The sequence below is a fragment of the Pan troglodytes genome, chromosome 2, assembly GCF_028858775.2.
Source record: "Pan troglodytes isolate AG18354 chromosome 2, NHGRI_mPanTro3-v2.0_pri, whole genome shotgun sequence".
Taxonomy (NCBI): domain Eukaryota; kingdom Metazoa; phylum Chordata; class Mammalia; order Primates; family Hominidae; genus Pan; species Pan troglodytes.
Genome location: NC_086015.1, coordinates 56,716,408 through 56,729,355, shown reverse-complemented (window position 1 = coordinate 56,729,355; position 12,948 = coordinate 56,716,408). Strand labels below are relative to the sequence as shown.

At 42.3% G+C, this 12,948-nt stretch overlaps 1 protein-coding gene across 50 annotated transcripts in view; it reads left to right on the top strand.

Annotated features, from left to right (window-relative positions):
* Positions 1-71: 71 nt before the first annotated feature.
* PBRM1 (polybromo 1) overlaps positions 72-12,948 on the top strand; it is a 139,098-nt gene continuing 126,221 nt past the window's right edge. For 11 of the 50 annotated variants that reach the window (XM_063806829.1, XM_054681968.2, XM_054681958.2 and 8 more), the window contains exons 1-3: positions 142-261; positions 6,294-6,443; positions 7,421-7,518. In XM_063806829.1, coding sequence (XP_063662899.1) covers positions 6,306-6,443; positions 7,421-7,518 — 236 coding nt within the window. In that variant the 5' untranslated portion in view covers positions 142-261; positions 6,294-6,305. Of the gene's footprint in view, positions 262-467; positions 575-1,103; positions 1,163-3,782; positions 3,925-4,195; positions 4,322-6,290; positions 6,444-7,420; positions 7,519-12,948 lie in introns of those variants that run through there. The other 39 variants (XM_054681971.2, XM_054681965.2, XM_054681953.2 and 36 more) reach the window with 14 other exon arrangements.

The window sequence follows — 12,948 nt, the reverse complement described above, 5'->3', positions numbered from 1 at the left end:
CACTTACGCTGCCGCCGTAAAGTGCGTCACCGCCTCTCTGCGTGCGCGGGCACGCAGTGTCGCGCGGAGCAGGGATCGCTTGGCGGCCGCGGGACTGGTTTTGCGGCGGCACCGGGAGGGGTAAGGGAGGTGAAGGCGGCGGGTGCCGAAGCGACGGCAGCGGCCGCGGCCGGAGGAGCAATAGCAGCAGCCGTGGCGGCCACGGGGCGGGGCGCGGCGGTCGGTGACCGCGGCCGGGGCTGCAGGCGGCGGAGCGGCTGGGTAAGGCCGGGCCCAGGGCGGGTGGGGCCGCTCCCCCTTGGTCAGCTGCCGGGCCTTTGTGTGGGCCCGGGCGGGCGGGAGCCGCGGCGGAAGCCCCGCCCCGGCCGTGGGGACGCGCCGGTCGGGCTGGGCGCGCGGGGTTGGGCGGGGCGCGGCGGCTGGCCTCCGGATGGGCCCAGTAGCCTTGTCGCACCTGCCGGCAGGGACAAAGGCGCACTACGGGTCGGAAACTCCCCGCGCTCCTCTTTCCCGCTCGTCGCGGGGCAGCTTCAAAGCTGTCAACGTTTCCCTCAGTCCCCAATACCAGTGACAGGTCGGGAAAGTCCTTCATTTCCTCCGTTGCTCAGGGCCTCTTTTTTTTGTTGTTGTTTCTTGACGGTTCGACACAAACTCTTAGTGATTTTCTTTCCGTATTTTTTCCGGGTATTTTAATCAATGGGACTTGTATTTATAGTAGAGGCCAGATATTTCAGCTTCTCATCTCAACACCACAAAGAATCCGGGATTTTGGGAACTGTGTATATTTCTTGGTTTGGGGAAGCACAGTTTTGTTATTATAATAAGTTTTAATTTAAAGGGGAAGAAAGAGTTGCAAAAATATAGAAAAAGTCCTGAAAAATAAGTACACGGTATAGTGGATATAGAAATTCTTACAGTAATTATAGAAGCGTATGTTGGGGTAAAATGTTTTAATTAACTTACTTTCCAACACATTAGGATTCTTGACAAATAATTTTAGGTATTATTTTTTTCTCCATTTGGCTATGTGCTTTTCCCCAAAAAGTGCAAATTGGACTCATGCACATAAAAGAGTAGCATAATTTTTGCTTTATTACTTACAGGTCGCCCATATTTGATTTTGAGCTCCAAAATGGAAGATTGGAAAATATGTTTTGAAGAGGTGTTTCAAATTAAAACAATAAAGAGTTTATGTGTGGATGAATGGAAGGGCCTTGACCGCTTTCTTTGGCTTTGGGAATGTACAAAATACCTCAAATGTTAATATCCTACCAAAATTCCCAAGATAAGTAAATTGTGGTGTATCTATATGATAGATTACTATCAAGTCATCAAACATCATGAGGAAGAATGTTGACTTGGAAGAACCTTCACTAAAACACAGGCTGTAGAATAATATATGTGGTTTGTTAACATTTTGGTAAAAAATAATAGGTTACTAAGGCATAAATACCAAAAACCGAATGACAACGTTAAGAGTGGTTTTTTTCTTGGAAGTAGGTTTATAGGTGTTTTTTTTCCTTTGACTCCTGTTTTCCAAGATTTTGTTTTAAACATGTATTGTATTGCTAAATATTACTAGAAATACAGGAGAGGGCTAAAGTTCATAAACGGTCGAAATACACTGTTTGTCTATAGTAAGTCGATATTCTCCCAGTTGCACATTATTAAGTATTCTTAACTGTCCACTATAAATTATTGATTGTTAGACTTTTGAACTTGTAACTGTAATCAAGGCCATTTTAAAACTTGGAATTGAACTCTGGAATCTGTCTTTCCTCTTCATGGAAAGACAAAATTGCTGAAGGGATGCTTACAGGCATTTTTTTTTTTTTTTTTTTTTTTTTTGAGACAAGGTCTGACTTTGTTGCCCAGGCTGGAGTTCAGTAAAGTGATCATGGCTCACTGAAGCCTTGTGCTCCTAGGCTCAAGCAATCCTCTCACCTCAGCATCCCAAGTAGCTGGGATTACTGATGTGCAGCACCACACCCAGCTAATTTTAATTTTTGTAGAGAAAAGGTCAATCTATGTTATCCAGTCTGGTCTTGAACTCTCTGCCTCAAGCGGTCATCCTGCCTCAGCCTCTCCAAGTGCTGGGATTACAGATATGAGCCCCTGTGCCTGGCTGAGGACTTTTAAACTATACAAATAAACTTTTTTTTTTTTGAAGGTCTCAAGTGCACTTTTTTTTTGTTTTTTTTGGAGACAGAGTCTTACTCTGTCCCCCAGCCTGGAGTGCAGTGGCGCAATCCCAGCTCACTGCAATCTCTGCCTCTCTGGTTCAAGCAATTCTCGTGCCTCACCCTCTCGAGTACCTGGGATTACAGGTGCATGCCACCACCTTGCCTAGACAATTTTTTGTATTTTCGATAGAGACGGGGTTTCACCGTGTTGGCCAGGCTGGTCTTGAACTCCTGACCTCAGGTGATCTGCCCACCTCAGCCTGCTAAATTGCTGGGATTACAGGCATGAGCCACTGTGCCTGGCCCTAAGTGCACTTTTAATACATTTATTAAAAGATAAATTGAGCACATAACCTATACCAAATACTATCCTATAAGACAGATCTACAAAAATGAATATGCTGTTCCTGTGCCTGGGGAACATGCAGAAGTGATTTCACTTTATGTTGTTTTTTTTTTTTTTTCTTGAGACGGTCTCGCTCTGTCCCCCAGACTGGAGTGCAGTGGTATGATCTCGGCTTGCTGCAACCTCTGCCTCCTGGGTTCAAGCAATTCTCATGCTTCAGCCTCCCGAGTAACTGGGTTTACAGGCATGCACTGCCTCAGCCAGCTAATTTTTTATTTTTTTGAGACAGAGTCTTGCTCTGACGTCCAGGCTGGAGTGCAGTGGTGCCATCTTGGCTCACTGCAACCTCTGCCTCCCGGGTTCAAGCGATTCTCCTGCCTCAGTCTCCCGAGTAGCTGGGATTACAGGTGCGTGCCACCACACCCAGCCAATTTTTTTTGTATTTTTAGTGGAGACGGGGTTTCACCGTGTTAGCCAGGATGGTCTTGATCTCCTGACCTCAGGTGATCCATCCGCCTCAGCCTCCCAAAGCGCTGGGATTACAGACATGAGCCACCGCACCCGGCTAAATTTTTGTATTTTTCTTTAGTAGAGACAGGGTTTCACCACGTTGGCCAGTCTGGTCTCGAACTCCAAGTGATGCACTGGCCTCGGCCTTCCAAAGTGCTGGGATTACAGGCATGACCCACCACTCCCGGCATTACGTTCTTATTTTAGAGATGAAACAGATCTGAGAGGTTACATCAACTAATCAGACAACATCAAGCTGATAATCAGAGGTGGAAGACTTAGGACTCCTATTCTGGTCTTAGGAGCAAAGGTCCTGTTGTTTCTCCCACCTTATAACATTGCCCTTCTTGTCAGACTTTCAAAATACATTTTAAAATGTGTCCCATGGATAAGAAAATACTTGAAAATTATCTTTAAGTTGAAACTTTTTCTTATCTTACCAAAGTAAATTAATGATTCAAGGATATTGGGATATTGTGTCATCCGAACGACATACACATGCTGATAATGTATTTTTTTGTCATTTGATTTTCAGTGGATTATTTATAAAAGTAATTTTGAACTCCTGCCAAAATGGTTGGCCTTTTTTTTTTTTTTTTTAACCTTGTCAAATTTTTATATGGTGTCTCCAATGCAGATAGGACTTTTGGAAATAAATGTTCTTTCTCTGAATTTTTTTTTTTTGTGGGGGAGGGTGTTTTCCAGACCTTTTGCTCACGTGAGCCATTCTTGGTTTGTTCCAGCTTGCCAACACTTGGTGTCACATGTGAGCCTCCCACATGTATTCACTCTCCATTCCAGCTCTGTGATTGAACTCTGCTCTTATTGACTAGGGGGCAGTTGGGCAGGCATGCTTCATTCCTGGAATTGACAGTCATTCCTAATGTGAGTAAAGGGGAACCTCAATGAGACATCTTTAAACATATGAAAGCATTTGGTTTTAAAATGGAAGAACTGTCAGGTACTGTTAGTGCCTGAGCCTTTGCAGCAGTTTGTTTGATAGGTACAAGAGAACTGATATGCCTGTTTTCTCCAGTTCTCTTTATCTTTCTTTAGCAGTTCTATTTGAATGTTTTCTATCTATTCGTACTCATTTTTACTCCTTCTGACCCTTCTTTTCTATTTCCCCCTTCTCTGCCTTGTTCTTCTTTTTCAGTTTTGAATATACTAACACTGAATCAGCACTTCTAAAGCCCTTCCTTCTCCCACTGGCTTCACTTGGCTTTCAGACATAATGAGGAGACTGGCTTTTCGAGGCGCTGGTTGTGCTCTGGTAAAGCTGGTAAATTACTGATTATCTACACCCTTTCCCTTTTCTGTCCTTCCTTGACTTTTTCCTTCCACCTTTCTTAAATTTTTGTTATCCTTTCCACAAAGATTCCCTCCTTATGTTCATCAAATTCACTTGTGTCTTTGTCAATAGATTGTTTAAAAGGGATTGGTCCTTAATTTATCTTAATGAATTGAGTCCTGTTGATCAGCTTTTTATAAAATGAACAAAAATCAGCAAAACTTGGCTAAGTTTTGGCTAAGCCTTTTGACGCTTTTAACTACTTTTAGCCAACTTCAAACTAATAATACTGTATAACAAACCGAAGCCTAGAGTAAGGAACATCATCGTGGTAGATTTTGTTTTAAACACCATGTGGACTTTAGTTTGGAAAAAGAGATCTGAGACTTCTCTTTTTCCTTAATTGCTCACCAGGATTTTCAAATGTGATTCTTTTGCTCCTCCTTTCTGTTTCTTGGAGATCCCCAACTTTTCTTTCCATACTGCTGGCAACCAGTGTTCTCCTGTTCTAATCATTCAGCTGCTGGTGTCGTAGTGTCCTGAAATTCAGTGTTTCCATGTGCCTTACAATTATGAGGTACTCTAGTTCTATGAGGTTCCTCATAATTGTAAGGCACATGGAAAAGCAGATGAGGTGCTGACTCAAGAAGTGAATACCTTGGGGCCTCTGAACCCCAGGCCTGCCTGACTACCTCAGGGGCTGAAGGATCAATACCTTCAGTGTTGATGAGTGAAACTGGGATCTTTTTTTTCTTTTAGCTTTAGAAAAAGGCCTTTGACGGGCGGATCACGAGGTCAAGAGATTGGGACCATCCTAGCCAACATGGTGAAACCCCGTCTCTACTAAAAATACAAAAATTAGCTGGGTGTGATGGCACACGCCTTAGTCCCAGATACTCTGGAGGCTGAGGCAGGAGAATCGCTTGAAACTGGGAGGTGGAGGGAGGTTGCAGTGAGCAGAGATCGTGCCACTGTACTCCAGCCTGGTGACAGAGCGAGACTCCACCTAAAAAAGAAAGAAAGAAAGAAAGAAAGAAAAAGGCCTTTCAAATCACAATATACTATTTGATAGTATTGTTAGATTGTATTGCAATATAAGCATTGCAGGACTTTCTTGGGTATATACTATCTGTAGCAGATCATTCAGTGGTTGCATTTCTTGTGTTGTAAATAGAGTTATAGTTAAAATTGTTATAGTTAAATAGAGTACGTGTTAGAGTATGTCATATCACTAAAAGGTGATTAGTTTGAATTAACAGAGTTTCAAAGGATAGTTTGTACCTCTGTCTAGGTGTAGCAAGTCTCATTAAGTGTTTTCCAGGGATATGTCTTGTGGATCCTGTTTTAATGAATGGAGAACATTCATTTTCAGGGTTTTAATTTTAGAGTACATCTAAAGTGCTAGAAGGTTAATTGTCCTCTGTCCCCTTACCTTTTTGCACTACTCATTTGTCCTGGGCTCTGCTTCTTGCTGTTTTCCACATGATGGCCCACCTAGCAAATGATCATAATTGTAAGGCACATAGAGAAGCAGATGAGGTGCTGACTCCAGAGGTGGATACCTTGGGGCCTCTGTACCCCAGGCCTGCCTGACTGCCTCATGGGCTGAAGGCTTAATACCTTCAGCACACTAATGTACTGCTACATATAGGTTGGGAAACTGTAGGGCAAATTTGGAGCCAGAAGTTGAGTCATTCAAGATTGGTGATATACAAATGAATATGCTTTTGTTGAATTTGTCCCATCAAAATTGAAAGTATAGCATTCTGGTAAGTGAAAGACGAAAACAAGGAAGTCCAGGGCTTAAAAAAAAAAAAAAAAAAAAACTTATAGCTAGTTAAACTACAACACGTTAAAATATCCTCCTAAGTGAGCCAGGAGTTTGGTAGCAGGTGTCCAGCTGAAGACTTGGTGACAGAGTCTATTTAAATGTAAGAACATGGCTAATTATTTCTTATAGAAGAAGTTGGATTCCATGGGTTCCAAGAGAAGAAGAGCTACCTCCCCTTCCAGCAGTGTCAGCGGGGACTTTGATGATGGGCACCATTCTGTGTCAACACCAGGCCCAAGCAGGAAAAGGAGGAGACTTTCCAATCTTCCAACTGTAGATCCTGTGAGTAACTTGGATTACATGGTTTCTGCCTGCTTTTCCCACAATTCCCCTATCTTCCCTTTAATGGTAAAATTGTTACGATGCAAGGCATCTCCACTTTTTTAAGATTCTCTTGATTAATAGTCTTTTCTTTTATGAACATTATGTATTCAGCTAAGTCTTAGAGTAATAGTGTGATCTTATGAATAATTTCAGTATGTTACATCATATATTAATTCAGCAAATAACTGTGTGACTATCATGTGACAAGCACTGTTCTCATGGTTGGGATATAGCCATGTGGGAAACAAGCCCATTTTTCACATGGAACTTAGATTCCAGGCGGGGGAAGTAGAATGTAAACAAGTAAACGAATAAAGAATAATGTATCCTCAGCTAGTAATAAGTGCTAAGAAGAAAATTTTGGGTGATTTGGGCTGTTTTGGCCTGAATCCGCTGGAAGAGAGTTCCAGACAGAACCAGTGCAGAGGGGTTGGGTCAGGGATGAGTTTTGTGTGTCTTGGTTACAGAGCAGTGGATGGTCAGGAAGGTGAAGGAAACTGGCAAGCTCCACCCATTCAGAGTATGTAGGGCCCACACAAGCAATGTTTGGAGTTTAGATTTTATTCTCTGTGAAGTGATAAACCCTTCTGTCAGATGGCTTTAAGCAAGAGAGTGATAAACTGATTTAGTTTAAAAGAAGAAAACCCTTCAATTGGATGACTTTAAGCAAGAAAGTGATGAACTGATATAGTTTAGAAGACAAAATCACCAGGAGCATAAATCTGATGAAAGATACCAAAAAGTTAGTCAACTCAGTTGTTTGAAAGGAGACATACTGTCAGCATATTTCAGACTTTAGCATGTTTGGTATTATTGAGAGTCATCATTTTTCTTCTCTACTTGCCTTTTATTGAAGAGTAGAAAATAATTCTTATGTCTACACTGGCTTTCTGTTCACTTTTTTAGTGATTTTTTTCTCCTTTGCTAATGTGTAGATTGCCGTGTGCCATGAACTCTATAATACCATCCGAGACTATAAGGATGAACAGGGCAGACTTCTCTGTGAGCTCTTCATTAGGGCACCAAAGCGAAGGTGAGTTGGAAGCACATCAGTACAGTTGTGGGGGATTTGGTCCAGAGTCCATGTGTATTAAAGTGTTTGGAAATTAAGCTTTTTGTTGGCAGGAATGGCTTAAATGATACTGGGGTCCAATTTTAGTCTTTAGTAATCAAGCTGTAGTGAAGCTTTTTTTAAATTAAAAATCTGTTGAGCCAGGCACAGTAACATGCACCTATAATCCCAGCTACTTGATTTTTTGAGCCAGGCACAGGAGCATGCACTTGTAATCCAAGCTACATGGGAGACTAAGGCAAGAGAATTGCTTGATCCAAGGAGTTTGACACCAGCCTGGGCAACATAATGAGACCCCGTCTCTTAAAAACAAAAACAAAAAAAATGACCTATGCGGAAAGATCTCTTGAGGCCAAGAATTTGAGACCAGCCTGGGCAACATAGTGAGACCCATCTCTACAAAAAATTTTTTAAAAAATTAGCCAGCTGTGGTGGTGCTCACCTATAGGCCCAGCTACTAGGGAGGCTGAGGCAGGAGAATTGCTTGAACCTGGGAGGCAGAGATTGCAGTGAGCTGAGATCCCGCCACTGTATTCCAGCCTGGGTGATAGAGCCATTCTGTAGGTTGCCTTTTCATTTTGTACGGTGTCCTTAGATGTACAAAAGGTTTTAATTTTCATGAAGTTTATGTTGTCTTTTTCTCTTGTTGCCTGTGCCTTTGGTGTCATATCCATGAAATTAATGCCAAATCCAATATCATGAAGCTTTTCCCCTATGTTTTTGTATTAATCAGGGTTCTCTTGGACAGGACTAGGCTGCAGATTTTCCAAACTTTTATGCTCTGCTTCCCTTATAAAACTGAATGCCTTAAACAGTACCCAACTCACCTCTTGAATGCTTTGCTGCTGAGAAGTTTCTTCTGCCAGATACCCTAAGTCATCTTTCTCAAGTTCAAAGTTCCACAAATCTCTAGAGCAGGGGCGAAATGCCCCAGTCTCTTTGCTAAAACATAACAAAAGTCACCTTTACTCCAATTCCCAGCAAGTTCCTCATCTCCATCTGAGACCACCTCAGCCTGGACCTTATTGTCCGTATTGTTATCAGGCTTTTGGTCAAAGCCATTCAAGTCTCTAGGAAGTTCCAAACTCCCACATTTTCCTGTCTTCTTCTGAGCCCTCCAAACTGTTCCATCCTCTGCCTGTTATCCAGTTCCAAAGTCGCTTCCACATTTTCGGGTATCTTTTCAGCAGCGCCCAACTCTACTGGTACCAATTTACTGTATCAGTTGGTTTTCACACTGCTGATAAAGACATACCCGAGACTGGGAAGAAAAAGAGGTTTAACTGAACATACAGTTCCATATGGCTGGGGAGGCCTCAGAATCATGGTGGGAGGTGAAAGGCACTTCTTACATCAGTGGCAAGAGAAAAATAAGCAAGAAGCAAAAGTGGAAACCCCTAATAAACCCATCAGATCTCATGCAACTTAATCACTATCACGAGAATAGCACGGGAAAGACTGGCCTCCATGATTCAGTTACCTCCCTCTGGGTCCCTCCCACAACATGTGGGAATTCTAGGAGATAACAATTCAAGCTGAGATTTGAATGGGGATACAGCCAAACTGTATTGGTTTTCCTCTAAGAGTTTTATAGTTTTAGCTCTTACATTTAGGCCTTTGATCCATTTTGAATTTTTGTAAGTAGTGTTTAGGTAAGGATCCCGCTTCATTCTTTATATGTGTGTATCCAGTTTTCCCGGCATCGTTTGTTGAAAAGACTGTGCTTTTCTCATTGAATGGTTTTGGCGCCTTTGTCAAAATTTGCTTGACCGTGTATGTGAGGGTCATTTCTAGGCTCCATTCTATTCCATTGGTCCCTGTGTCTGTTTTTATACCAGTAGCACACATTTTGATTACTGTGAACAACATATTCAGTGGCAAAATACTTAAAGCTTTTCCTCTAAGATCACGAACAAGACAGAGATGCCCACTTTCACCACTTCAACACCGTGTTCACTGTGGAATAAATCCCACTTGGTTATGGTATATAATCCTTTTAATATCCTGCTGACATCAGTTTGCTAATATTTTATTGAGAAATTTTGCATCAGTATTCATAAGGGATATTGATCAGTAGTTTTGTTGTAGTATCTTTGTCTGGCTTTGGTATCAGAGTAATGCTAGCTTCATAGAATGAGTTAGGACGTGACCTCGCCTCTTCAATTTTTTGGAAAAGTTTCATAAGGCTTGGTGTTAGTTCTTGAAATGTCTGGTTAGAATTCATCAGTGAAGCTATCAGTCTAGGGATTTTCTTTGTGGGAGATTTTTTATTACTGATTCAGTCTCCTTACTAGTTACAGGTTTACTCAGGCTTTGTATGTCTTTAGTAGGTTGTGTGTTTCTAGGAAATTATCCATTTCTTCTAGTTTATCTAATTTGTTGGCATACATGCTTTCCTAGAACTCTCATAATCCTTTTTATTTTTGTGGCATTGGTTGTAATGTCTCCTCTTTATGATTTTAGTTATTTGCATCTCTTTTCTCCCTTACTTCTTCCCTCCCTCCCTCCTCCTCTCTGTCTTTTTTTGAGACAGGATCTGGCTTTGGCACCCAGGCTGGAGTGCAGTGGCAATCACAGTTCAGTGCAGACTCAACCTCCCGGACTCAAGCAGTCCTCTCACCTGATGCTACCATACCTGGCTAATATATATGTTATATATACGTGTGTATGTATATAGTAAACACATAAAATATATATATTGTATATATAACGTATTTTTTATTTATATATGTAAAAATATGCTGGATTCTTACCTAACGCTACATACATATTAAAAAATAATGTATGTAATGTTAGGTAAGGAGATATATGTGTGTGTGTGTGTATATATATATATATATATATTTTTTTTTTTTGGTAGAGACAGGGTTTCCCTGTGTTGCCCAGGCTGGTCTCAAACTCCTGGGCTCAAGTGATCCTCCTGCCTTGGCCTCCCGAAGTGCTAGGATCACAAGTGTGAGCCACCACACCCAGCCTCTCTCTCTCTCTCTCTTTTTTTTTTTTTTTTTTTTTGAGATGGAGTTTCGCATCAGGCTGGAGTGCAGTGGTGCGATCTCAATTGTGGCTCACCACAACCTCCGTTTCCCAGGTTCAAGTGATTCTCCTGCCCCAGCCTCCCGAGTAGCTGGGATTACAGGCATGCGCCACCACGCCCAGCTAATTTTGTATTTTTAGTAGAGACAGGGTTTCTCTATGTTGGTCAGGCTGGTCTCAAACTCCCGACCTTAGGTGATCCGCCTACCTTGGCTTTCCAAAGTGCTGGCATTACAGGCGTGAGCCACCGTGCTCAGCTCTTTCTTTCTTAGTTAATCTAGCTAAGTGTTTACCAATTTTGTTGATCTTTTAAAAAAACCAACTGTTTAATTTTTAAAATTGTTTTTCTATTCTCTAATTTCGTTTATCTGCATTCTATATATATATCTATATATATTTTTTTTTTTGAGACAGTGTCTTGCTCTGTTGCCCAGGCTGGAGTGCAGTGGCATGATCATGGCTTATTGCAGCCTCTGCCTTCCAGGTTCAAGTGATTCTTATGCTTCAGCCTCCCAAGTAGCTGGGATTACAGGCGTGTGCCACCATGCCTGGCTAATTTTTGTATTTTTAGTAGAGATAGGGTTTCACTTTGTTGCCCAGGCTGGTCTTAAACTCTTGACCTCAAGTGATCTGTCCACCTCATCCTCCCAAAGTGCTGGGATTACAGGCATGAACTACTGCACTGGCCCTCCTTTCTATTTATTATCTACTGCTAGCTTTGGGTTTAGTTTGCTCTTCTTTTCTCTAATTCCTTGAGAAAGAAGCTTTTTTTTTTTTTTTTTTTTTTTTTTTTTTTGAGATGGAGTCCCGCTCTGTTGCCCAGGCTGGAGTGCAGTGGCACAGTCTTGGCTCACTGCAACTTCCACCTCCTGGGTTCAAGCAATTGTCCTGCCTCAGCCTCCAGAGTAGCTGGGATTACAGGCATACACCACTATGCCTGGCTAATTTTTTTTGTACTTTTAGTAGAGACGGAGTTTTGCCATATTGGCCAGGCAGGTCTCGAACTCCTGACCTCAGGTGATCCACCCGCCTCAGCCTCCCAAAGTACTGGGATTACAGGCATGAGCCACTGCACCTGGCCGAGAGTGAAGCATGTTTTTTAAATTATTTAATTTTTTTGTTTCATTTTGTTTTTTAACACCTGGTTCACATAGGCAGTGTAAAAATTAATAGTTCTTATGGCTGGGCGCGGTGGCTCATGCCTGTAATCCCATCACTTTGGGAGGCTGAGGCGGGTGGATCACTTGAGGTCAGGAGTTCAAGACCAGCCTGGCCAACATGGTGAAACCCTGTCTCTACTAAAAATGCAAAAATTAGCCAGGCGTGGTGGTGGGTGCCTGTAATCCCAGCCACTTGGGAGGCTGAGGTGGGAGAATTGCTTGAACCCGGGAGGCGGAGGTTGCAGTGAGCTGAGATTGCACCATTGCACTCCAGCCTGGACAATAAGAGCAAAACTCCGTCTCAAAAAAATTAAAAGTTAATAAAAAAATTAATAGCTCTTAAGACTGTATTGAAGTTGTCACAGTGATAGTTAAAAGGGATCAGTTTTTTAAATTACACAGAGAGGCATCTTGCACACAACTTCCTATGGAAGGTATGTTCCCCTAACTAGAACATCTTTCCTCTCTTGCTGTCAAAATATAATCACTATTCTCTTCAAAACTCTGGCAATTGGCCAGGCGTGGTGGCTCATGCCTGTAATCCCAACACTTTGGGAGGCGGAGACAGGTGGATCACCTGAGTGCAGGAGTTTGAGACCAGCCTGACCAACATGGAGAAAGCCCATCTCTACTAAAAATACAAAATTAGCCGGGCATGGTGGTGTGCACCTATAATCTCAGCTACTCCGGAGGCTGAGGCAGGAGAATCACTTGAACCCAGGAGGCAGAGGTTGCAGTGTGTGGAGATAACGCTGTTGCACTCCAGCCTGGGCAACAAGAGTGAAACTCTGACTCAAAAAAAAAAAAAAGCCAAAAAAAACCCTCTGGGAATTGAAGTTATTTGTTCTGAAAACGTATATGAGTGTGTTAGTCAGAAAACTGGTGCCCAAATATTTCCACATTCTAATCCCTGAAACCTGTGAATATATTGTGTTACATGGCAGAAGGGAATTAAGTTTGCTAATCAGCTGATCTTGAATTGGAGCGGTTATCCTGGATTATCCATGTGGGTCCAGTGTAATCACAAGGGTCCTTAAATGGGGAAGAGGGAGACAAGTTCAGTCAGAGATTTGAAGATGCTATAGTGCTGGCTTTGAAGATGGAGGAAGGAGACTACAAGCCAAGGGATGCAGGTGAGCTCTAGAAGCTGAAAAAGGCAAGGAAACCTTTTTCGCTAGATGCTCCGTACTAGAACATC